The following is a 27,542-nucleotide window of genomic DNA, read 5'->3' on the forward strand; positions in this document are numbered from 1 at the left end:
AAGACCTGCAAGTCGTCATTCTTTTTGCAAGTCGCATGCGAAGCGAGGCGAAACGATGCGTTGCGATCCGTGGTGAGCGGACGGGAAAAAACGGAGGGTAGTTATAATTTGTTTACTTGTTAATTATTATTTTCTCCGCATTAGAAGTGGTACCTTTGCGTACTTTGAACCTTGTTTAAGGGCAGAATTATCTAAAGTGGCAGGGTAAGTATACAGTGAACCGGAAAAAAAAAGCAAGAATCAACCACCAGTACACGGTACTCCTTAAGTGTGCAAAATACCTGGGCCATACAATCATGGGAATTGTCAAATCGTTTGTCATAAGTAATTTACAAACTCAAAGTAATTTAGGTTAAACAATATCACACGTTTCCTCGTGTTTCGTAAAGCCAGAAAAGGACTGTTTGATATTGAACTAAAAATATGGTACCATAATGACTACCTGAAATATATATTTACCAGTGCCTGATGTATGTAAAAGAAAACATCAGAGCCTTCCCGGTGCACTCAGAGGAAAAAGTATCCAGTGGCGGCGATTGGGTTCCAAAACCCTGGGGAAGCAAAGTCAGTACATTTCCCTTTGTAGATAAGATTGAGCAGGTAAAAATGTCATATGCAGGAAATGGATTTGGTAAGAGTCTAGTTTACGTCCTTTTCCTAAGGAATACGTGTCATATATCGTTCTAAAGGTTGTTGTATAAGGAATTCAACAAAGTAAATCCCAAGACGAGAAAAAATTTCCTGGAGGAGAAAATCGAGAAAAACCGATGTTGTCCGGATATGCGTGATTGAACATACTGAGGACATTTTTCGATGATGAAGCACATATTTAGGGGTGAAATGAGTGCTAATGGAACCTAACCTCGTAGGCATACCTCGTTCCCGTGAATGCTTAGTGGGGCTATCGTGAACAGAAAGTGTAAAAAGAAAAACTAACTTACCACCCTAAGAGATGCCGGAGCGCCGGCTGGCTGCTAGCACGGTTTTGAACGATGCACTGAATTATCACTGGGGATAAACGTATTTTACACTATTTAGAAGTTTTTGGAACCTGTTCTTCTTTAACACACATTCACAACGTGGACACAAAGACGAGCATGCAGTGTTGTTAACTCCCATCGGTCACCACCAAAAGGCAAGAAGGACGTAAACTAGACTCTAGCCATGGATTTCTTCAAATTTACAGGAGAAAGTACTTACGGAATTGAGTTTGTGTAATTTTGGAAGGTCGTGGAAGTGTTTTCTCGCATTTTTCAATGTATTTGGCCGCTAAATCATGTATTTTTCTATAATAATGTCCATCCGATGCACGAAAGCTGTTACTTGCATTTCCATCCATGTACTTGAACCGGATGTTGCAAGCATCTGATGACGTAATCCCTGATAAGTGTTTCCAAATATGCAGTTTTTTCACTATATTGCCCAACCTAACCTAATCTTACCATGATGGCTATCGTGAATGTTTTTTGGGGCTGTTCGTGGATGGTTATACGATCCAGAATGGTTTTTGGGGCTATTCGTGGATGGTCATACTATCCCGAATGGTTTTGTGGGCTATGCGTGAATGGTTTTCGGGGCTATGCTAGAATTTTTCCGTCAAGTACGAATGTAAGAAAGTAGAGAATGAACGAGTTAGAGTGATTTCTCGTATATGACAGTTTTACCGATTGAGCATAGTGTGGGGGCTAAAGTGGTGAAAACTGGGGGGTGCAGTCACCCCCCCTAATTGCCGCCACTGTGAGACACCCTATATTAGGCTTAGTAAAACAAAAGACAGGTACAAATATGATGCTCAGAGACACTACAATCAGGCTTAGTAAAACAAAAGACAGGTACAAATATGATGCTCAGAGACACTACAATCTGTTACCCCTAAGCATTAGGCAGTTGAACATGAATAGATGCCGGATATCTATTCAAAAGTTTCTAACAGAAAATTGTATTTATAATGTAACTGAGTTTAAAGAAGCTAATCTTTGTGTCTTTAAATATTTAAATAAAATATACTTATACCTAACAACAATGTATGCTGGGATAGCATCATCATTACCTTAACACTAAATAGAATTGTGTTAACAGTGAAAGGCATATGAGTACTGTATAATAGCCAGGATGTGTAATAACATGTGTAAACTAAAAAATAAGGACTTGTATGTAAAATGATTTTTTATTCTAATATATGCTTGAACACGTACAATAGTGGAATGTATTTAAAACACTGTATTCAATTTAAATCCTGCTTATAACAATATTGGAATGTAAATTCACTCTTGACGAAGTCTATTGCAACGTGTAGTTGCCTAATGATGAATAAATGATTTTTATTATTTATTTTTTGTATATACATATAAACATTTTTGAACTCAGGACCTCTGGCATCATGGCATAGTTTAGATTGGGACAAGAAATATTATTTTGATTCCGTGAAGTGGCAGCCAACGTACACTTTACCCAATATTTGATTTTTCCTTCCTTTAAAATCTGAATATTTTCTCGCTTTGTTATTTCAAGAAAATAAATAATGTGTAATAATCAAAATTCTCACCATGTGCTTCTTTATCACATATCTATGACCCAAAAAGAAACTTACCGACCTCCATGTCGGGGTGTTTAGCACAGCATGCTAGGGTGCCAGGAGTTCTGGGTTCGAATCCCGGCCCGGGCATGGGGTGTTCTTTGTAAGTGGTTTAACCTGTGGCTGTTTTCATACCTAACCCTAAATAAACCAAACAATCGAAAAGGAACTAACTGCACATACTACATGCGTTCCCGTCTGGGATGCGCTCGGAGGGCAAAGCTACGAGTTAGAATAATACTAATGACTCTGTCGGCAAAGTGATCATGTTCAGCTCCCAGATGCTAGGTGAGCATTGCTTGAATACTTCACGTGTCTCAAGTGATATGCCTTAAATGATGATTGTTATGTGTTCTCTATGCAGCACATTTGCTATGGTTGATGTTATATTCTTTCCAAAAAAGGACATTCATCAATTTCTATAAAATCTGCCCGGACGCAGGACAGACATCTAAAAAGTAGGACATCTGGTCACCCTAACTTTGGCTCAGAATCTACATCTTATTTAGTTCCCATCCAAGGAAAGACTGGCCCAAGTTCTGATTGTTTATTTCCAAGCTAATCGTATTACATGCACACATTTTCACGTGTTGATTTCTATTTATGTGTGTTAATAACACATTCATACAAGGTTAGTGATTACTTACTGCACTCTGTCTGGAGAATGATTTTTTTCCCTTCCATATATACTCCTACATGATTCTTTATTTGTGAGCATCCATTAGTTTCCTGTCGTCTTGGATATGGACTGCTGCTGCCATCCCTAACTTCTCTTGTTTTTAGGTTTGGCAGTTCAAGTTCAAGGCTCTTAACATTAATAACAGAAAATGTTGCTGTGAGAGAAAATTTCAGAAAAGCAAACCTGTGTTCTGGGATTTAGTTAAAATCTTACCTGAAATATAAAATATAAAAGACTTGCAGAATATGTGGATTGAAATACCCCAAAGCACACTGTTAATTTTGACCATAACCAACTACAATAAACCTATTTTAAAAAAATAACATTTTTCATCGTAGATTGAAAGTAAACATCAACCCTCCTTTATACCAAGTAACAATTTTGTTGCCACCTCTTTCCTCAACAAAAGAGGGAAAGAATGAGCAGGCTCCCCTCTGTGAAAGATGGAATGTTCAAGAAACATTGTAGGGAAGGGAAGTGTTTGGCTTGCCTCAATGGAAGCAGGAAAGGCAATGGTTTTGCAGCCTGAAAAAAAAAGAGTATTGTTTTAGCAGGCTTCACAGAAAAAATAATGGAGTCTAGAAACTATAGGGCAGCATCTAGCCACCGAGACTTTTTTTTAACAGAAATATGGTTATGAAAATAGTTTTCAGGTGTTCATAATCATCACAAGAAATTATGCATTGTAGAAGGTACATTTCGCCATTTAGTTTGTGAAGAAAAACCTCCAAAGACATTAACGACTAAAAGTCAACTTGGGAAAGGAGGATATATTGGAGAGGAGCACAATAAAAAGAAGAAAACTGAATTACAAGATGCAAGGGAAGTGTTACTGGGCGTTGCCAGTAAAGTGCAAATCCAAAATTGTGAAGTGTTAGTGATTACTAAGTAGTCAAGTGAAGAACAATCTTAAGTATACATAAAAGTCAGTTGAAACTACAAACTTTGCTAGCTAAAGTAAGTATAATTATTTGTTAAAAACAAAGAAACAAACATTGTAAACATTGTGACTGACAATGCCACCTTGTAATTAAGGAGTCCTGGTTAAGATTTCCTGTAGAGTTATACCATGCAGTAATTTGAGTTTCTCTTGAAGCTGTAAACCCAGTCTTTGTCTGAGTATAAAGTGGACCTAAATCAATCATCATTTTTTTTTATTTTATCTTTTTAACATGTTACAACTTTAGCCCCAGTTAACATTATGGTGTATGTTTAGGATTTTAATGCACGCTATTTCATTGTGCATGTAGTTGAGAGTATACAGTAAGTTATTTTTTTTTAAACTAAGCTTTAATGCGTAAATGTAATGTCAAGTGCATGTGGAAAATTGTCAGCATTAGTCAACCATATTAGTGCCACATCATATTGGTAACCACATGTTTTCTTGACCCAAAATCTTGCTGCTGAACGTTATGTGCTCAGGTGTATTATTTATTGTTTTATTGTGCTTTTTCTTTCATGTAATCACCATTCATTCTTATTGTCATTGTCCCAGTCAGTCTAAGATTAGTCATAACCAAATACAAATTTACATATTAGATTCTTTTGTCAATTGTGTCACTGAGGAGATGTCTCACTGAAGCAACAAGCGGCATGTGTCACTTGAGGATTTCACCAATTGAATGCATGCTTGGCAGCTTGCCATGCCACTATGCTATGGAACATTGCTGTTGATTAGTTCATACCCAAGTGACATGTGTTGATTTTTGCTTCGGTGTAATGGCAACTACTTTTAGATACTGTGCTTCCATCGTGTCCAAATGTGATATATTGTCCCAGATTTTTACTAAATTGTTAACTTTTTTCACATTGCCACTACAACATTTATTGAACAAAACAAATAAAGGTAACGTTCCCCCGTGCATAAAGCATCATATCATATAAAGGCACATTTACGGGATGTGGGACCCCAAACATTCTCGATCTCGGCCATTTTGGAGCTGATGTTGTCAGCACCATGCTCCAGCTGCCTTCCTCCCCAGGTAGCCATTGATTTGAGGCTGGGTGAGCCCCAGAGTTGCTTTATGCGGGAATGAGGCAGGGAAAATCCAACCTTAGATCACCCACCCAGGAGTGAAGCCTGAGTCTCCCACGTGGCAGTCTGACAACATACCAACTAGATCACGGTGGCCATGAACAAAGCAAGTGAAATGAGAAAAAGATGTGTGCATGTTACAGATGAGGTGACATAACATATGTATTGGGGATTCACAAAAGTTAATGTTAAAGTACTAATACCAGTATTTGGATTTCTGTAGGCCCATAAATAAATTATTATTATTATTATTTTAAACATCAATGGTAACTAACAAGGAATCAAATAATTAATAGGGTTTAGTAATCAATATCTTTAATTCATGCATGTCTTTCTTCAAGAAAAGAAGAGGCCATGCCAGCAGTAGTAGTCGAAAGGCCAAAGAGAAGTGAAGCGATGTGGGATGCTTTGAAGAACCACATCATACGTGAGAGACAAAGGAAGAAGCAAGGTAAGCCCAGAGGCAAATGCATTAGATAGCCTCAAGTGTGGGTGGTAAACAGAGAAATCAGTTTCTTTCATGTGAAGTGTTTACAAAAATGTTTAGGTTGATTTGACCAACATTCAGAATACTAGACTCCTTCAAGAAGCTTATATTCAGAAGTGAAAAGTGAATTGTAATTTTTGTGGTTCGTGTTCTATATGTTATATGATTTTTGCACAGCTCAATTTTCTACACCAGAACTGGAGGTATACTTATGTGTGGGGTCTGCAACTTGCTTTTTTCCCCAACACACCAGCTTCAAAAGTTGACAAGTTCATTTATGAGTTGTTTTACTTGTAGAAAATATGATTATTACAAAACATCTGCAGAGTTCATATTGACCTGGAAAATCTGGAAGAATCAGGGAATTCAGTCTTAAGTGGAAAAGTCAGGGAATTTGAAAATACATCCAATAACCTGGTAAAGTCTGGGAAAATCAAGTGTATTTTATACTTACCAATAATTAAGAATGAAACATTTTACTTTTTTCCTTGCGCCATCTTCTTGATTGGGATATTCCAAATGAAAATGTTTTCTAGTTTTTGTTCATTTATTTGAATAATATTGAATAACCTTTATCCTTGAGTGCAGTTTAACACTTAAAGCTCCGTTATTAGTAGGTTAAAACCCCACAAAATGGTCTGAAAATTTATTCTAGGATTGCATGGAAAGTGCAGAAAGACAAAGGAAATAGTTTTGTCAAAGTAAGGGGAACCCTTTTCTGGATCTGTCCAATAAGAGAACATATTAAATTGTATGTATGTAAGAAAAAGCATAAAATTTACTTGCACAATGAATTTTGTTGTTTAAACTTTAAATAAATAAGAAGCTTTCATATTAATAAAATTAGTGTGCTTAGAAATGTTATGTATTGTGTGTATATGCAATTAACACAACAAAAACAGAAATTTAAGCCAAAAAAGATGCAGGCTTGACCAGGGCCCAGACCAGGGTCCCTGGCATACCATACCATTGTCCAACTAAGTGAGCCAACTCTGTTTTTTCCTGATTTTTCACCTCGCCTGTTTTACCTGTCTCTGTCAGTGATACTGCAAGAGGGTCTGTTGCCTTTGAATCACTGATGACATGGACAGTGTCTGATGTCTAAATTTCTATGTTGTGTGTATGCCAATTTATAAGGTAATACAGAGTGGTGCAAAAGAAAGTTAACTGAAGCGTTACTTTGTGTTTACTATGTGTTATATGAATTTATACACTCTACTATTCAAGTTAGAACTCTCTACCGTACAATTACATTTTCTACATATCCCCCTCCTTTCTGAACAACGTATTCCATGCGCTCAGTTATTCTAAAAACCATTCCAGAGCACTGTTCGGGCGTTATGTCAGAGACAACTGATTCAATGTTTGTGCGAAGCTCGTGCAGAGTTTGTGGAGGTGGTGTGAAACCCTTCTCTTTTAACAGCCCCCACATAAATGCATCGGGTATTGTAAGAACTGGACTTTTAGATGGATAAGGAAACTCGGATCCTTTTGATACAAGCCGATGTGGAAACCGTTCCTCTAACAGTTATCGGTTTCCTCGCCCTATGTGTGCGGTGGCTCCGTCCTGCTGAAACACTTGCTCGTCAAAATCCAAATTGTTAATTTCACAAAATGTCATTACGTCTGCTTGAAACTGCTCTATGACTTGCTGCCTGTATACCATAGCGGTTACATATTGTGTTACCATGTCTATCCTCTATAAAACAGGGGCCAATAATGTCGTGGCTTGAAACTCCGGCTCATATTGTTACCTTCTCTGAGTGAAGTGTTTTTTTCACATAGTCGTCTGGCTTTTCTCAGCCAAGAAAATGCATGTTTTGTTTGTTTACATGTCTGCTAAGGAGAACATGACATTCATCAGACCACCCCTATCCATGCCGAAATCCGAGTCCCTGGAAAAGCCCCCAGGCCTTCCCCCTCCTCCAGACCAGTCTACAACTGGAAAAGTCAACTGGGAGCAGCTTTCTCTTGTCACCAGCCTTGTACCGTGGATAATGATGGACCCCCTCCCAGCGGAAGAAGCAGTGGATTTCCTCGTGGACTGTGTGCAAGCTATAATTAAAGATCACATGCCCCTAAGGAAAACAAAAACATCCCGATTCCCATCATGGTATATTGAAGAGACAAAACTTACGCTGAAGAACAAAAATAATGCGTGGATCCTGTGGAAACAAGTCCCAAACGTTCATACACAGAACACTTTTACTCAATTAAGAAAACATAGCAAAAACTTAATGCAAAGAGACTATAATAATTACATTCAAACTGTGACGGAAAGTGCTGCTAAAAACCCCAAAATGTTCTGGATGCTAATTAACTCACGCCGACAACACGACCATATTCCCGTTCAAGTCTCCTGGAACGGTAAGTCTGCTACAAAGACTGCACATCAGTTTTTAACTCGTATTTTCACAACAACTTTACAAATAATACCGCTACTGCACTGCCTGAAGTCAAGCCCATCACTCCTTACACACTCTCTCAAATCTCAACTAACTGCAATGAAGTCCACGAATTATTAAAATCTCTTTCATGTTCTAAAGCTAATGCTCCTAATGATATCCCTGGCATATTTCTACAACGATTAGCCCATATTCTATCCAAACCAATCAGCATAGTCTTTAACAAATGTTTTTCCGAGGGTGTATTTCCTCTTGCATGGAAGCAAGCAAATATAGTTCCTATACTCAAACACAGAAACAAAACTCACGTTACTTCTTATCGTCCGATTTCCTTACTTCCTGCACTTGCACTACTAGCCGAAAAAATAATTTCCAATCGTATCATTGCGCATGCTACTCCGTTCCTCTCTCCCACTCAACACGGTTTTCTTCCTCATGCTTCATGTGACACAAACCTTGCTTGTTTGTCGTTTACTTAGATTTTTCTAAAGCTTTTGACTCTGTCCCTCATACAAAACTCATCCATAAACTTTCAAATAGATTCAACATTCACGGACCTCTTCTTAAATTACTGTCATCTTACTTGCACAATAGAAAGCAAAAGGTTATCATATCTGGTTGCTCTTCATCATGGCTACTCTTTTCATGGACGATATTCATGAATATATTTCTCCAGAATGCTCAATTTTATTGTATGCTGATGACTGTAAGTTATTTAGAAACATCGCTTCAGTTGAAGACACTTGTTCCATGCAAGACAATCTCACACACATTGAACGCTGGTGCCAAGACTGGAATCTGAAAATAAATTCCGAGAAATCTGTTTTTATGAGGTTTACCCTCAAATCCAATTTTACAGCACCATCCTATAGATTATGCAACAAAATCATCCCATTTGTACAATAGCACAAAGATCTTGGAGTCATTTTCAACAGCAAACTCACTTTCAGCCACCACATAGATTACATAACTTCGAGAGCTATGAAAACCCTTGGGCTAATTTACAGATATCACAGATGTTTCTGCCCTCAAAACCTACTTTAAAACGTGCGTTGTACCTATTCTTGAATATGGTTCCTGTATTTGGTCAGTGGCTTGTGATAGCAATAACAACAAACAAAGTGGTAAATTTCTTTATCAGAATAGTCAAACATAGATGCCCAGCCCTTGCAAACTTTTCCAAACATGAAATTCTATCCACTCTTCAAATTCACGATCTGTACCTTCGCCGTCAAGTTTCAGATCTAAAATTTATTTTCAAAATCATGAATGGACAACTTTTCACTAACTAACTCTTGCCACATCTTCACATCCGGATCCCACGTAACAACAGCAAATGCAACAACTTCTTTTATACAAAAGCCTCAAGGCTATCCCTAGAACAAAGGTCATTTTTCTATAGGCTACAAACAAGGTACAATACACTAAATGATCCCCCAGGCTTCCATCTATCTAAGCAGTGCTTTCAGAAATGCGTGCATCAAGCAGCTGAAGACAAATTAATATTTGTTATACCCTTGTTATTGTTTTATTATTATTGTTTATTTATTTATTTATTTTTTATTCTTGTTACATATGTGTGCATCCTTCTCATTTGTTAATTTATATTTTTCTCACTGTTGATATCCTGATATAAAATGGATTCTCTCTGTATTCAGGATTTCTCAAATAAATAACTAAATTGTGAATGTAATGTTCGTCTTCATAAAGATTCGCAAGCACACGTCCACAATACTGCAAGCGAGAACGGAAATCCTGAGGTCTCAATTCATGAAATACCTGTATGCGATAGGAGTGAGCTCCAATGTCCTTAACCATACACATGAAACTGGTTCTTTCTATAAATTATTCCTGTGGTTCTTCTGATCTCAGTTGAGCTGTATATTTTTTTAGCTTCAATGACCAGTGTTGTTGTTTGTTCTTGTGCTTCATGGTTGTCCAGATCGTCTTGCATTATAATTATTCTCTGAACCAGTTGTTCTGAACATTTCCACCCAGTACAATATGGTTTTCTTTGGTGGTGCTCATAAATGAAAATGTTCCGGTAATACAGTTTGGTCCAAAAAAATATCCCTACCCAAAGGTTTTATTGAAAGAGCATGAGAATGAAAACTAACCTATTTCTACTGAAAACAACGACACAGTATTTTATTATTATTGGATTGAAACATCTTATTATACAATAAGTTTTATAACATATCAGATAGGAGGTGCTTAAGTGGGCAAGGAAGAAAATTTAAGGGGTGCAAGCACCCCACTGGCGCCGCTCCTGGTTTGCACATTACCCTGTGCCATGAGCACGTAGGAGATGTTATGACTATAATAGCACCACTGTTGTGCAACTTTTACCCTTAGCAATTTCCCTTATTTATAAAATGCTGAGTGTGTGTCCTCGATCGAATTATGAAGGGATATAGATGGGAAAATTCCCACCTAAGACCCTGAGGGTTGAACCCGGGCTCCTGTCTTGTGGTCACAGGCTCTTATAGAACACAAAATGTTGTGACAAAGTTCACACAAATTGAAAATATAATGGATAGTAGAAGAAAATTGATGATAAATAGTGTAGAAAAATACTACATTGCTTTCAATAGAATTAGGTTAGTTTTCATTTCCATCTGCTTGCAATAAAACCTTTGGGTGGGGATACTTTTTTTGGACCAAACTGTAATGTTCCACGCTACAACTGCATTGTTCCAAAGTATATTGAGGAATGATTAGACAACAATCTGTGATCAAAGAAGAGACAGACAAATGAATTAGTACATGTTGCAGAATTTCGGTTACCTTTTTTTTCCCACCACCTTGTATAAAAGTGCATATATTGCACAAATCAGCTTTTATAGGGTCCTGGAATACTGGACATTTGTACTTTCCACATGTCCTTTGTAGAAATTCACCGTAATTCATGTCATCTGGATAAGAATTCTATAATAGTCTGAGAAGCTCTATAGTTGAAGCAAGGGAGTGAATCTCAGTCTCAGCTTCTCTCTTATTTCTTTCGTTTAGAACAAGAAGCAGATGCTGAAGTGGAACGACAGAGGAAGGAACGAGAAAGACAACAGAAGCAAGATGTGATGACCTTAGGAGAAACAAGAGAGCAGATCTCGCAGTTAGAATCTCGCTTAGCCCAGCTGAAGGAAGAGAAACACCAGCTTTTCCTTCAGCTGAAAAAAGTCTTGCACGAGGATGACAATCGTCGCCGGCAGATGGTTGTGAAGGAGACTAAGTAAGTGTTCCATAGCTGCGGAATGCAAACAACAAATGTGTATTTTCTAACTAAATTTCCCATTACTTATAGACCTCCTCTAGGATATTTACCTTTTTGCTACAAATGTGAAGATGTGGAGCACGTAGCAGTTAGATAAACTTGATTTGAAGCCAAATTAGCTGCTTCAGTGGCCAAGCAGTGATCACATCCAAAGGTTCTTTGTTCAAGTCCTGACTTGGCATTGTGATGTTCTTCCATGTGATCTTCGTTCATCAAAGAATACAGTAATTCTTGCACAGTTTAATATGGTAGTTATCTCTTGGTGCTTGAAATGGGGGAATGTAGGAGAATGGTATCTCCAGTTAGGGAAATTTATGGAAGGCATCTCCCTAGCTAACCTTGAGGTTCGAGCAAACATCCCCCACCTAACAATTTCCACTTCAAGTTGGATTGATTTGGCATGATCCCCCTTGTGAAATGCTTTGGGTCAAACAATGTGAAGGTTATCATCTTACAGATTCTTGCATTGTAAACAATTTCATGATGTTACTACTTTTCTAGGGGACAACTGCCATAATATCATGGAGTGTGTAGATCCATCACATATCTATTACATGAATGTTTTTTATCACTTTCAGTGACTTGATGAATGTGCCTGCGTACCAACCGGGGGCTGTTGCATTGGGTAGCCATCCCCAGATATTCCTGCAGTCAAACATGTCCATTCCAGGGAGGACTGGACATCTGTATGGTAACAAAGTGCCTTCAACTCACACGCAGCATACTCTGTTACCTCCGGTAAGTTTCACATTTAATTTTTATTGAAAATAAATTTTACTTTTTTTCTCTTTAAAACCCTTCTTAATGGGAGGTGTTTCAAATCAAAATATTTTTGTTCATTTATTTGGTACAATGTTGAATAAACTTGATTGTCTTGAATAGCAAGTGCAGTTTCACACTTAAAACTTTGTTATTTGATAATTTTTTTGGTACATATCTGTAAAATGTTATTAGAGTTATTTAGAGAAGGAAATTTGGGACGAAGACAGAGGTTGGATTGGTAGTTCAGTGGTAGAGCATCTACACAGAGTACCAAAGACCCTGGATAAGCCTAAAATTTTCACTAACTTTAGTTCCTCCACCACCCTCTTGCGTCATGGCATACCAAATAATAATATAGTGATAAGCAAGCAACATATATTAAAACAGCATTCACATACTTAATATTTTCTTTTTAGGGTGCACTGAAGAGATCCCATAGCCCATCACCACCCCCTCAAAACTACCATCAAACTTACAGCTACAAAGCACCTAGTGCAATGCCACCATATCCTCAGCAAAGTAAGTTTTTAAGTAAGTGTGGCCAATCATCTACAATTCATGGGTATTGTATGGTATTTTTTGGTACTTTTTCCTCTCTTGTGATTCCTCTAACAATATTGTTTTCAGGAAATAAAATACAGAAGGTTCACATGTGCAACAAATTTGATGAGGACACCTTTGACATTATCTTTGACAAATCCTGTAACTGAATTTTATTTCTTGAAGATACTTATTAGAGGAAAATAATAATTTGTATTGTAGCTACAAGCATGGTAGAAATAATAATAAAAAAATAAATGTACATGACAATTTTTATACAATTCACTAAAAGTACCTTTACATTTATTATTATTTCTAAGTTGAATTGAATACTATTGTATAAGGATGGTCTAATATTAAGTATTTGTCAATGCAACTAAAGTACTCATACTGATAATCAATGCTGTACCGATCTGATATAAAATAGTAAATGTTCTTGATGGCATAGATCCTAGTTTCTTCATTATTCAATGTATACAACAACATGGATACAATAGGGTTTTCTTAGAAAAAGGGACTGCATATTTTGATATTTACAAAAATCGAAGTATGTGAATTATACCTTTATTTGTATAAAAATAAGAACAAATTGTCACCATTTTACCATAAATTACAGGGTGCTTATATATTATATTTGATGGGTAAAATTATTAGTAATTTTATTGATAAACTGATATTGTCTGTTACATAAATTTACTTTTGCATATACATATATGTATTGATTTAACCTTCGAAGAGTATTATGTGCGAGAACTAGAATTGTTGAAGTTAATATATGACTGTCAATAAGATGATAACAAGAAAAGTTTCCAAAGTTGAAAACCACTTTATGCTTGTCACAACAAGGTCTACAGTTTAAAATGATATCTGATTCAATTTATGTGTCCTTGCTGAAGATTGAATCTGCAACTCCTTTATTATAAAATAATAATAATAAATACGGAGAAACTAGTACTCACTTTTATCCGCGAAGCTGTTTTTTCTTCTTTTTCGATTAATTTCAGTGGCCACTGCCACCATCCTCGTTGGAACTTGCTTGCTTGCTTGCCATCCAACGAGGATGGTGGCAGTGGCCACTGAAATTAATCGATAAAGAAGAAAAAACAGTTTCGCGGATAAAAGTGAGTACTAGTTTCTCCGTATTTATATACTACCGCGTCTCTCTTTTCCCAATTATGAAAATGATAATGTTATTAATTTTCAGCTGAATGTTTTTCTAGGGATCATACAGTACTCCTGGCAGTAGGTGTATTGCATATGGTTTCCATCTCTTTCAAAGCACACTGTATTCAGTTTTCCAGTTTCTCACTTGGGAGTGACGTTCTGACATAGTAACAATAGCAGTTGTAGTGTGCCAGTGTTTGTTGACATAGAGTTCAATTCATGCCCAAGCCATAATTTTTCTACCTATCTCATTTTGTTGGTTCAGGTGCCAACAGGTTATTTCAAATTGCTTTTACTACTTAGCTAGTCTTAATGTTTTTAAATTGTAACATTATTGCAACAGCTGGGTATTTCTTCTTGCAGAAGTGGATGATGGACGAAGAGGTGGCCATGAGTATGTGAGGGCTGTGTTGTGGAATAGTAAGTATGAAAATTTACTACTCTCTTTTCATTATTCAAGGGATATCCATTACAAAATCCCCATAGTTTGAAATGTAGCATTTTTTTATAATTTCTTATATGCATTTAGTAAAGTTTCTTATGTGAATATTGAAATTAACAAATTCAGTTTATACAAAAATAGCCTTTGGTAAACAAGAACAGGAAAAGAGTAAATTAAATATAGAATTAATAAACTAACATGTAAATGCATTTACAATGTGTGAAGATAACTGCAACAAAGATAATGAACACAGGATAAGATAACAAAGAAACAAGCTTTTGAGCTCCAAACAGGAAGTGCCAAAATATCACAGGTATCAGATTATCCAGTATCCATTTCAAAAATGGTGGATAAAACAGATAACTAAATATGAAGATAATCTACACATGTGGATAATCATATGGTGGACAAATAAAAATCAATCCAGTGTTTTTACAATTCAGGTAAATCCCATTTCAAACTTTACAGTTTAACCAAGGTAAGAAAACCCCAATGCAAAATCTGCAGCCTTCTTCAACACATTTTCATCACCTTTAATCAGTGCCAAATGTTTGTATCATTGTAAATGAGAAAACTGTACGAAGTGAAAGACCAGACGTAATATTAAAGATTGCTGAAGTTTTTGATAATGAAACAAGGGAGGAAATCTATCCATGTAGCAACAAGCACAAATGAATCTGAAGCAAGAGGAGAAAACAAATGACTATCCATTTTCATTCGCGAGTTTCCTGTGGTTCTTCTGATCTCAGTTGAGCTGTATGTTTTTTTAGCTTCATTAATTTCTATGTGAGGGTTTTATGTACCGGTATATACATAAAATTGTGTTTGTATGGGTACATGTTTGTAAATAAATTGCTTGTATTATTCCAGAGCCTGCACACAGTTCTCCATATCCAACTACGCAACCTACTGCATTCTATCCCCATCCACCTGTGAGCCAACCTCATGTAGTGAGTACAGCTGTGTCGTATGCTCCGGCCCCTGCTCAGACTATCTACACATATGCAGGACCAGGCCATCCGCAGTATGCACAGCCACCTCCTGTGGCTTCGTCTTCATCTCGTGAGGAACCTGGGAAACATGTTCCCAGTGTTTATCTAACCCACAGCCAACAGCAGGCCAGGTCAATTCAACAACATACACAAGGCATGTCTTTAAAATTTTCATTTATCTTTTATTACTAGAACATAAGGTGCTAATTGTATAGATTTCGTGTGTGCTAAAAGTATTTTAAATATGAGTTAAAAGGATCAGTCCATGTGAAGTGGTCCAACACTGGTTGCTTTTTGTAGGTGATTACACGTATGCATCATTATTCACTACTAATATGTTCACTTCACACACAAATATGTGTAACTTGGAAAACACATAATTTATTTGCCTTTTCATTTCAGTGACACACTTTCACCACAGATTTATTATGTGTGTATTTGTGTAAGAAATGTTTGAACCATGTTTGTGCTATGAGTACTAATATTTTATTTTAGAAATGGCTATGTTTCCTCATGGCATATAGTGAATTTTGCATTTGCAGACTTCAAGCAGTCATCAGTATTTCTGAAATGGTAAAGCCAAGACTTCTGGAATAAGAACTATTGTAATCAACATACCTTGTAATACAATTTATATTTTCTAAAAATTTGTGCAAAGCTGTCTCTTCAAAGACAATATATGATCCAAAAATACATGTTTTTATGTTTGTTTTATAAAAAAGGACCTTGACACCATTATTGAAGAAGTGGAATTTTTTTTACGATATGTATGTCTGTTAGTAGTAACACTTTAGCAAGTATCAATTTTGGAAAATATTACCTTCTGTTTTTACAGCTTCATCAATTTTCATTGTAGTAACCCATTATGAAAAGAATATAACTTTTACAACTACATTATTTCAATTCTTAGTGAATTTGTATTGAAATAAATATAGTTACATTATGTTGTGGCATAGCCTGGTGCAAATTCTCAGAAATGTGGCTGTAAAAAGTGTAGGAAGCATTTTTGAGGAAAAGTGGACAAACAACATTTGCTGAATGTAATTGATGTGCTGATTCTGAATATTTTGTTTGCCACTCTCGATTTTGATGTTATGTGCTTCAAATCGCTAACAAACAAAATGGCGGCCATACGAAATGAGCTTCTATTAACTTTTGAAGGAGCAGAAACAAAATAGTGATCTTGGTGTCAAACATTATGTTTTTGGGTATGCTGAATACAAATATTATGTTTTCTAATCTGAAATTTTAAGCTATGTGCTCCTAATCGCTAAAAAACAAAATGGCGGCCATACGAAATGAGCTCCAAATAACTTTTGAAGGAGCAGAAAGAAAATAGTGATCTTTGTGTCAAACATTCTGTTTTTTGGGTATGCTGAATCCAAATATTATGTTCTCTAATCTGAAATTTTAAACTATGTGCTCAAAATTGCTAAAAGAACAAAATGGCGGCCATACGAAATGAGCTCCAAATAACTTTTGAAGGAGCAGAAAGAAAATAGTGATCTTGGTGTCAAACATTATGTTTTTTTTTTACTTTATTTCAGAATGATAGAAACATAGAACCATGGATTCACTTATAAATTTGGAAAGACCTGCACCTGTGAGCTATCATCTTAAGATGTTTCTTATCAGTTCCTCCAGAACATTGCCACAAACAAAGGATTTAGCTACTTCAGATATTCAAGATACTTTCCTCAAAGCTGAAACATTGGGCCAGGTAAAGCTAGACACCTTCGTGAAGGAAAGTATGTTGGCCCCTGGTAAAAGTCACACACAAGTCAAGTTAAGTGATCCTCTACATAAGTCAAATGCAAAGACCTTTAAGTTCCTCTAGTAAGTGGCAAGGAAACCATTTTGAAAACTGACAGGAATATTCTCTAGCACCTCGCAACTGTCTATGAGGCAGGTCGTAATGTGGATCTAAATCGCATTTTGTGTCATAAACTAATGCCAATTCCAATCTCCCTTGCCAACACAAACAGAAGTCTGATTACAGGAAACAAAGCCATTCTAGCTGATGTGATGACCAAGGATGTAATTTATCCACCTGATATATCAATTCCGTCTGTGTCATGCCTTAAAATAGATGGTCAAGCATTAGTTTTTGAACTTGGAAAACCTGCAGGAGTTTTTAAACTTTGGTCAACTGGCAGATGTATTTCTTAACCTTGTTCTTTCTATGGGAAGAAGCATTAAGAGGATTGATGTCACCTTTGATCGATATAACGCAACTTCAATCAAGGCTGGAACAAGGGATAGGTTCTTGAAACATGCTCATTTAGTAAGGAGAGTAGGCTAATAGAAAATGGACCCGTGCCAATCCCCAACAAATTCAGTGTCTTTCTTGCTAACTCAGAGTGTTTACTCTCTAATCATTTGATCAATAATGCTCCTAAAGACAAAATATTTGTGGTTTCCGGTGGATTTCACAAGGAGGATGATGTACGGACAAACAATCGTGATTTGTCTATTGAAGGATTGCAGGTAAACCACGAAGAGGCGGACACGCGCATTGTCCTTCACTGTCTTCATTCTGGTGCTGATAAGATTGTTGTCTCAGCACGTGATGCAGATGTATTAGTGCAATTGGTAGCATTATTTCACAAGATTAGATGAACGAAATTGTGGTTGCGAGCAGGAACATAAAAAAAAAATCCAGTACATGAAGTTAGGCAGAAGCTTTCATTTACGGATCCTGTCTTCGAAACTCTCATCCCATTCCACGCCATAACAGGATGCGACACAGTATCCTACATTGCTGGGATCAGTAAGAAGACAGCATGGAAAATATTTAACACTAATAATAATTATCTAGTAAATCTTGGTATTGACGAATTGAAACAAGAAACAGTACACAAGACAGAGAATTTCGTATGCAAGTTGTATGGTGTACCGGAGGCAAGCAGCTGTGATGAAGCCAGAGTAAAGCTGTTCAGCAAAGGAAAAACACCACAAACACTGCCCCGCACTTCCGATGCTCTACGGTTTCATGTACAACGCGCCCACTATCAAGCCATAGTGTGGAGGCAGTCGGTCATACCAAAACCTGTGTTACCACCACCTACTATCTTGGGATGGAAAATGGTTGATGGACAGCTCGTTTCAAAACTTCAATCGCTGCCACCAATTCCACAACCCTGCTACGACATTGCCATCTGTGGATGTTTGCGTGGTTGTATATGCTCTACATGTTCCTGCAGGAAAGGCCAGCTTGTATGTACTGCAGCTTGCAAATGTGCAGATACTGGCACTAAGGAGTGCATGAATATCCGTGACTAGAAAAATGTTATACTATGCTTGTAGGCAAAATAAGGTTGAATAAGGATAACGTGCGGATTTATAATACACTGATACTGTTAATATTTCAATATGGTCTTATGCTTTGAATAATATTATTATTTTGCATCTTTACTTTATCAATGTTCTATACTTTTTTTCTGTATTAAATCCTACTGTTACACTTTTTATTACTAGTTCAAAAGTATGGATACGAAACATAGCATGGATGCACATAGCCGCCATTTTGTTTTTTAGCGATTTGGAACAAACAGCTTAAAATTTCAGATTAGGAAACATAATATTTGGATTCAGCATACCCAAAAACATAATGTTTGACACCAAGATCACTATTTTGTTTCTGCTGCTTCAAAAGTTAATAGGAACTCATTTCGTATTGCCGCCATTTTGTTTTTTAGCGATTTGAAGCATATAACACCAAAATCGAGAGTGGCAAACAAAATATTCGTAATCAGCACATCAATTACATTCAGAAAATGTTGTTTGCCCGCTTTTCCTCAAAAATGCTTCCTACAGTCAGAATTTTCGAAAATTGTCCCAGTCTAGCACACAAAGGAAAAGAACTGGAACCCAGATCTGTAGTATACTGTGTCATTGCTCTACAAACTCATCTGCCTAACCAGGCCGGTTTATACTTCCACTATAATACTTGTGTAATAAAAGAATTGGTCCTGGTTGAGCCTGCATTTTTCACCGAGGTTCTATAGTATCGAATAGATTCACAAAAATTCAGGTGCAAGGAAGAGTTCCAATTTATAATGACCAATTGGTGTTTTTTTTTTTTCCAATCAGGTTATGTTGGATCCCTTCATCAACAAATGGAGCATTCAAACCAGAAATCGGGATTCCCAACGCAGGATGCGGAGAAGTACTACCAAGCCCAACCTCATGCTTCAGCAGTCGGGATCAGACAGACAACCCACGTTCCCATCCATGGGGGAGGAATCCCTATTCAACAGGCACCTCAGGTAGACTCTTTGAAATGCTCTATTTTTCATCTTTTTCACTTTGTTTTTTTAAAATTAATTTACCTCTCTCTCCCTCCCCCCTCCACAAAGAGAGACAGAGTAAGATAATAGGGATGGAACAAATTAATCAGGTGTACAGCACCTCTGCATTAATTGCAACCATTGATGCAAGTGAATGTGTTTAGTGTAGCAAACCAGATGTGACAGTTTCAGATTAAATGTAGATTGGGAAGCTGATTCTGTGGAAAATGTATTTGTTGCACTTCAAAAGTGTTTGCAAGAAGCTGTAACTGCCAAAGCAAACAATAATAAGCAAGGGGTGTAAGGGGGTACCTTCCACGTAGGCACCCAAAAGTCAACCTCACTTCCACATAGTGCACCCTGGACTAAAACTAACGAGGCTCTGGCGACTGGTACTATGGCCAGTATAATTTTGTGTGTATTGTCCTGTTTTTGTCCTTGTGTGTGCTGAGTGCCCGTTTACAGCCTCAGCTTTTAACAGAAGTCAGAACATTTTAAGATTTTTAATTATGCGTTAGAGTTGTTATTTGTAATGGTAAGGGGCTGGCCCCCGTACAATGTGGTGGCAGCAAAATAGCCTAAGTGCTGACGCTCCCACAATTTTAAAATCAAATCAAATAATAAGTAACTGAATACATGCAATCAAAAACTTACTGAACCCCACAACATACTTCGACTTTTGCATTTGGATTTGTGTACTCAAGTCAGTGTGATATACCCAATTTATATAAATAATCTGTAATTTTGTGCAAAATTCTTAATTTTGTTGTTGTTTTTGTGAATACAGTGGTAAAATTCATAATGTCAAAATATGTAGGTGCTTTTTCTGAGGCAAAACATATGCAGCTTTCCCATTGACGTGGAAAAGTCAAGTGAAATCATGTTCTCTGTACTTACAAGAGTTTTTGAAGGAAACTTTTTACTTCAAATCAACTTCTTGATGTGATGAGAAATTATCTCTATAAAAGTGTTTTTATAATTTGTTTTTTTTTTTCACTCATTTTGAACAAATTCAAATAAACTTTGTTCTCTTGAAAAACAAGTGCAATTTAACATTTACAGGGTTCCCACACACCTGGAAAAACATGGAAAACCTGGAATTCTCAGGGAATTTGAAGAAATTTATTCCCAGAAAACAATGAATAATACTTTTAGCTAACGAAATTTGCTTTCTCTATAGGTGTGTGAATGTGTGTGTGTGTTCATATAGAAACTGTACTGCATTTATTTTTAATTTTATTCTTCAGATATATTTTTCATTGTGTTAGTAAAACATAATGTACTGTGATTAATGGTTAATCCAGTTTTAGACTCCTCGTATGCAAACTGTATTACTTTTATTTTAATTTTATTACTTATTTTTCTATTGTCACTTTATTTTTCATTTATATTTTTTTCATTTTATAATTGAATACAATTAATTGTAAACTAAAAATTAAACACTATAATTAATGGTTAAGTGGAAGAGAAGTCATTAATGTCTTAACTTCGCCACATAAACAAAGTCGGAAATGAATAAATAAAAGAGAAAATCATCTAATTATCATTGAGTCTCAATAAAGCAAATCTGAAAGACTAAAATATGCTTGTTCTTGTACTAATAATTCCAACTTCACTAACTTGCTTTATATGAACTATTTTGAAGATGTAGGCTTTAGATATGTGTTTATGTTGCATCACAGATTAATTGATATTATAACAGGGAGTCTACCAGTCAAGAAATTATGCTTTAGGTCAAGAAGTTTTGCTATTTTTTACTGTATAGTGTACTTACATTGTTATATACCTGTACAGTGATTTGAAAAATTGAATATTTGGAAATCTATAATTGTATTGAGTTGTGGTTAAGATTTGTTCATTTTATTTCTTAAGAATAATTGTTACATGCATTAATAATGAAAGCAAGTCTAAATCTCTTCTTAAAAGTACAGCTTCAGTTCTCGTCATTACCGGCCTTGGGGCAGGGAATATTTATTGAATAAAAATGTATATTTTCTTAATTTCCAACTATGTCTAAGAAGGGGCGATTAAATATATGTTAAGAATAAAGGGAGAGAGGTCAAGAAAAAGGAAAGATAAGTCTAGAAAAAGTCAAGAATTTTGGATTTGTTATTTTGGTAGACACCCTGTATTACCTTCTGTTTGCCGGAAGTATTCTACATATACACACCCAGTCTTACCATATAAATATTTAAAACCTCTGAATGAAATAACAGAAGATACTTTTAAGATATTATATCATATGGATATGTGTTATGTGGATATATTGTGTACACAAAGCACAAAATGACCACCTTTGACCTGCACATAGGACCTAAGTCTCTGTGGCCACTCATCAATTGCATTACGCCTGTATCGAGGGGGAATCTTCCTCTGCCTTCACAAGATACAGGAAAACCTCGTTAATACGATATTGGTTAATACGAAGTACCCTTTAATCCGAAGTTCTTCCCATTCCCCAGCCAATAAGATAGGATTTATAATGTACTTCAGTACGGATAAATCGAAATACGGATAATTTTTAATACGAAGTTGTTTACAAGACCCTTCCGCAAAACTGGTTTCGCTTAATTCGAAGTAGACACCTGCGTAAGTCGAGAAGAGAAGATCAAATGTGGAGAGAGCCTGGACGTTATTTTAACTTGACCTTGACATGTTTCCTTGTCGTAAGAGCTGCTGACAACTCGAGGGAAGCAGCCCGAAATGCCCGCTGGACATTGACATTCTTTGTCAATGTGCATAGGAGGTCAAGCTCTTTCCCCGCTGAATGCGCCACCTTGGAAATATTTATCAGTGCTAGACGTGAAATGCGAGATAAGATCGCACAAATGTTCCAAAATACAAGACGCGTGGCACCTGGAAGTCTCACCCATATCTCTAAAGCTCTGAGCTCAAGATCCAGCAATTTCCCGTGAGCGAGGAACTTTTGGCCTGGTAGCCGACAACTTCCGGTAACTACTTTAATTAAAAGCGTGTTCTTTGTGCCCTGTAGAACTTCATTAAAAAAAAGGGAAACTGTTACAGATAATCATCAATGCCGCATAGGCCAACTAAAGATCGTCAACCCGCTTAATGCGTTGTCATCTAGGTTTCCCGCAAAAGTTGACGTCGATCTTACGTATGTTGCAACTCCAGTTCCCCGCTTCATACGTTTCCCAACTGTGCTGGTCATAAAATTTGCCAAAACAGTGTTTTGTTGTCTGAGTGACTTCTCCCCTTTATCTATCAGCAAATGGGGGAGGGGGGTCCCTTGTTAATTGTTTCGGCCACGATCCTGTGCGCACACGGGCTCTTTTCCTTTGGCATCTAAAAAAAAAGCAAACAGTTCTGAATACCTTCTTCAAAACGAACAAAAACCGCATGATAAGTAAAATAAAAGTGACCCCCTTCCTTCTCGTACAACAGCTCATTATCCGCCACTGATGTGCATGGTAATGTGATAATTGCAGAATTCAGGTCCCTTTTTCTTGTTTGAATGCAGCCATCTGGATAGGAAATATTGCCCGTATTATTGTGTGTTGCATGGTAAAACGTAATGCAATGATCATTTTTTTTTTCACACTGCTGATAAAAGTTCGGTCTTCGACAACTGCGTTATCTTTAAAATGCGGATGATTTCTGATATGATTCGGAGTGAAGGACTTGATAATGTGGATTAATAACCAGACGGCGAACAATTAATACATTTAATATACACTGGACGTTATGTCCGAAACATTCAAATACATTGAACCATGATATAACAAGCATTACACAGAATATATCTGCTTATGATTTTTCTTCTTCTGGCCGTGAAGACCAAGCCTTGTAGCCATACCTAGACCGTATCATCCCTCCAGGTGTCCCATAAAAAAAAAAAAAATCAGATATGCTGATGACCGTATCGATCTGGTGGGCGGCGAACCCTGGTAGACCTTCTCGGAGATGAGTGAGGTGTGCTAGGACCTGGTCCTGGGTATCCAGCTCTGCCTGGGGTAGGTTCTGGTACTGTTCCACCGGGGTTTGTTGAATTTCTATTTGGTATTGTAACGTTGATGTCGTCGTCATCTGCAGTGTCACGTGAAACACGTCTCTTCAACCACCTGGGATGTACCACTCGTTTGATTCCATCTTCCAACATTATCTTGTAGAGGATACTATCCCCAATTCGACGAATGACAACTCCTGGGATGTAATTTGGAGTACCGTGCTTAGGTGATTGAACCCAAACTGCTGAGTTGATGGTGAAAGTACCATATCTCGATGAAGAATCGTTCTGAAATTTTGCTGACTTCCTCGGCTTGAACGGAGATTCACTCGACAGAGGCAGATTGTTTGGTTCCCACCAAAATCTGGGTCGGTATTTCAAGACCGAAAGTGCCGGCAGGCTTCCTTTTCCACCCAGTCGCGTGTTCCGAAGGATGAAAAGAAGGTTGGCGATCCCCATATCAAGTTCAAGCGTGCTGAGATTGGGTTAGTCAGTTATAAGCTTGACAAGAGCGGTTTTGACAGTACGAACGTATCGTTCGGCTAAGCCGTTGCTAGGACTGTGATAAGGTGGTGAAGTAACATGTTTGATGCCATTCTTAAGGCAGAAGTTACGAAATTCGAGAGAAGTGAACGTTGGGCCGTTGTCGGATACGATAGTATTTGGTATCCCTAGCGTGGCGTAAGATTGCATAAGCCAGCGGATCGTTTCCTTTGTGTCCAATGTGTGTACAGGCCATACTTCTGTCCACTTGCTGAAGGCGTCTACTATCAGTAGGAACTTACGCCCTGCAAAGAAAAAGTGGTCTATATGCCATCTCTCGTTCACATACGAAGCGAGAGGCCATGAAGAATCGGGTCCGTTGCGGACCTTAGGAGCATTAGCTCGGCATGTATTGCAGCTCGCTACAAAATCCGTAATCTCTGCTGACATGCCTGGCCACCAAAATCTGGAAAGACACAACTCTTTCATACGAGTTGAACCTATGTGTCCATCGTGTAAAGCTCTAAGAACTTCATTCCGTTTAACTGTGGGAATGATAAGTCTACCCGACCACATGAGCGTTCCCTGCTCGTACGTAAGGTGAGCTCTTCTTTCGAAGAAAGGTGCGAGCTTCTTCCGTTCAGTAGACATGTCGAGTCGATCTGGCCAGCCATTTACTACACAGGACACAACTAATGAGAGCAGTGGGTCTTCTGAAGTGGCGTTCTGTATTGCGTCTCGAGAAAGAGGAGCTACAGCATCTTCAATCGACCCGAAATATGCATGAAGTTCTTCTTCTCCAGCTGGTATTGTGTCACGTGTTTGCGTAGGCAACCTGCTTAGCATGTCAGCTACTTCTACCTTGCTGGAATGAATTATATTATATTGGTATGAAGATAAAAGTAGAGCCCATCTCATCAATCTATTGGATGAATGTTTTGAAATGGCTCGATCCGGAGAAAATATAAACTTTACAGCACGTGCGTCTGTAACAATCTCGAACTTGGATCCGAGTAAAAATTTGTGAAATCGCTTGATACCGTGAACTATGGCTAGAGCTTCTCTCTCTACCTGGGAGTATCTGCGCTCCGTCTCACTGTAGGTGGTAGAAGAGCAGGCGATGGTCTGTAGACCGCTTTCAACTCGATGACACAATTGTGCGCCACAGCCGAAAGGAGATCCATCGGTGATAAGTACAACTGGCTTTGTTGGGTCGAAAGGTACAATAGGATTTACCTCTCGAAGTTCCGCCATGATGCTGTCGAACTCGTGTTGACAGTTATCGTCCCAGTTCCAAGAGACGTTTTTCTTGAGTAAAGAAAGCAAAAAATGAAGTTTCGAAGCTAAGTTGGGTACAAACTTTCGATGAAAGTTGATCATCCCGATGAAGGAACGTAATTGTGATTTGTCTTGAGGTGGTGGAGAATTTAAGACGGCCTCCAAGTTCTTGTTTGACGGCCGTATACCAGTGACGTCAATCTTGTATCCTAGGTACTCGATAGATGAGGTTAGGAATTGGCTTTTGCTCGCGCTCACTTTGACATTGTGTTTGGCCACACGATTCAGGACATCACACGTGCGTGTGAAGCATTCTTGCAATGTTTCACCTCCGATGATGACGTCATCAAAGTAGAAGGAAACTCCGGGAATGTCATCTAGGATCTTCGCTAGGACCATTTGAAACAGATCTCCACTTATGTTTATGCCAAAAGGTAGTCTGTGAGGTTTAAATAATCCCCAAGGTGTGTTGACGACAGTGATGCGTTTTGCAGCTTCAGAAAGTTCCAACTGTCCGTAAGCCATTTGAAGGTCAATTACCGTAAAGTATTTACACCTGGCCAACTTAGAGAAAATATCCTCGACTCTAGCAATGGGAAACTTGACGTTTTCAGTCATTTTATTCACTGTTCCTGAGAAGTCAGTGCAGAGACGAAGTGAGCCATCTTTCTTGGTAACAACGACAAGTGGTGAGGCCCAATCAGAATATTCGACCGGTTCCCATAACCCTACTTTCACTAGATTTTGAATAGAATCCTGAACACGGTCTCGAATACCGTAAGGAACTTCGTAATGTCTACGAAATATCGGTGCAGAGTTGGATCTCAGTGGTATATCGACCAAATAAGGTGTAACGGGCTTGGACAAATCACCATCAATGATTTTCTCGTATCTAGAAGAAATTTCTCGCCTTAGGTCGTCGGCACCAGCGCTAGTAATAGTACCTTGTACTGTGTTAGTTGAAAGAACACTGGCTGTAACTAATAATCGCCTCCAAGATGGTTGAATAATGTCCAGCCATGTACGACCGATCAATGGATATAAAAGTGTCTCCTGACAGAGAAAGACAGGTAAAGTATAATCTCTATTGTCTAAGTATAGCTTGACGGATGTTTGTGCTGTAACACGTACATATCCTTCGTTTACACCTCGTAATCGTAGGCTAGAATTACATTTAACATAGTGTGGAAACAACTGATCAAAATACTTCTCGTTGAAAAGAGTAACAGCAGACCCGGTATCTACTTCACATTTAACAATACACTTATTGATTTGGAGATTTATTATGAAGCTGTCCGAACTGATTTGGTGCTCCAAAATGTGTTGAGTAGAAGTAACCAGTGTGGAACGACGACTGAGCGCATCAGTGTTGAGATGGTTGAAGCTGAACGTAGACAACTCATCGGATGTTGTGCTCCGTGAGGTTGAACTGGACGTTCTATTCACGCCTCTATCTTTCAGCTTCTTTCTGCATCGTATATTCCAATGGCCTTGTCGTTTGCAGTAGCTACAGGTTGCATTTCTTGCCGGACATAGACCTTGTGGGTGATTCTTTGTGTATGTACCGCACTGGGAGTGAGGATTTTGCTTGGTAGCAGTTGAGTTCTGAGGTTGATTGTGGCTGGTCTGCTTCATTTCTCCCGGGCGTGAACTCGTCGAAGGGTCTGTGTGGCGATCTGGATTCATCCGCGTCAAATTTCTTGAGCTGGTTGCAAAAGTCACAGAATCTGCATTGTACTTATTTGAGAATAATTTAATTTCTCGTTCTAATAATTCACAATGTAAAGCAATTTCTTGACATTTAGCAAAGGAAAGATCACTTTCAGATAATAATCTTTTTTGAGTACTGTCTGATTGTACACCAACAAGAAATTGTTCAACAAGTGCCTCATCTAAATACTGAAATATGAAGTTAACTGAAGCAAAGAATATGTGACTTTTTTTACGATGTGTTTTAGACAGCCGAACCAGAACGAAATTTACAGCCCCGATTTTTTTGTTTTGTTTTGTGCCAGGGAAAGGTTGTGTTCTCTCCCAAAAGAATCTTCTCTTACCAGTTAATCCTGTAATGGACAATGTTCTAGTGAACGCACATAAAATCCAATATTCATTCTGTCCGATTATCTCCCATCTCTTGCACGTGCCATTGTGACTACTGTCAAGATTCTTCCGA

The 27,542-nt window shown here is 37.7% G+C and overlaps 1 protein-coding gene across 4 annotated transcripts in view; it reads left to right on the plus strand.

The window, feature by feature from the left end:
* The first annotated feature begins 20 nt into the window (after positions 1–20).
* Positions 21–27,542, plus strand: part of LOC145985201 (uncharacterized) — a 42,501-nt gene continuing 14,979 nt past the window's right edge. Inside the window, exons 1-8 of one of the 4 annotated variants that reach the window (XM_083118936.1) lie at positions 21–97; positions 5,631–5,740; positions 11,191–11,410; positions 12,031–12,190; positions 12,631–12,745; positions 14,282–14,338; positions 15,231–15,506; positions 19,445–19,620. In XM_083118936.1, the coding sequence (XP_082975062.1) occupies positions 36–97; positions 5,631–5,740; positions 11,191–11,410; positions 12,031–12,190; positions 12,631–12,745; positions 14,282–14,338; positions 15,231–15,506; positions 19,445–19,620 (1,176 nt within the window). In that variant the 5' untranslated portion in view covers positions 21–35. Of the gene's footprint in view, positions 205–5,630; positions 5,741–11,190; positions 11,411–12,030; positions 12,191–12,630; positions 12,746–14,281; positions 14,339–15,230; positions 15,507–19,444; positions 19,621–27,542 lie in introns of all 4 variants that reach the window. The other 3 variants (XM_083118938.1, XM_083118939.1, XM_083118940.1) reach the window with 3 other exon arrangements.

This window comes from Lepisma saccharinum, chromosome 3 (genome assembly GCF_977018435.1).
Source record: "Lepisma saccharinum chromosome 3, izLepSacc3.1, whole genome shotgun sequence".
NCBI lineage: Eukaryota > Metazoa > Arthropoda > Insecta > Zygentoma > Lepismatidae > Lepisma > Lepisma saccharinum.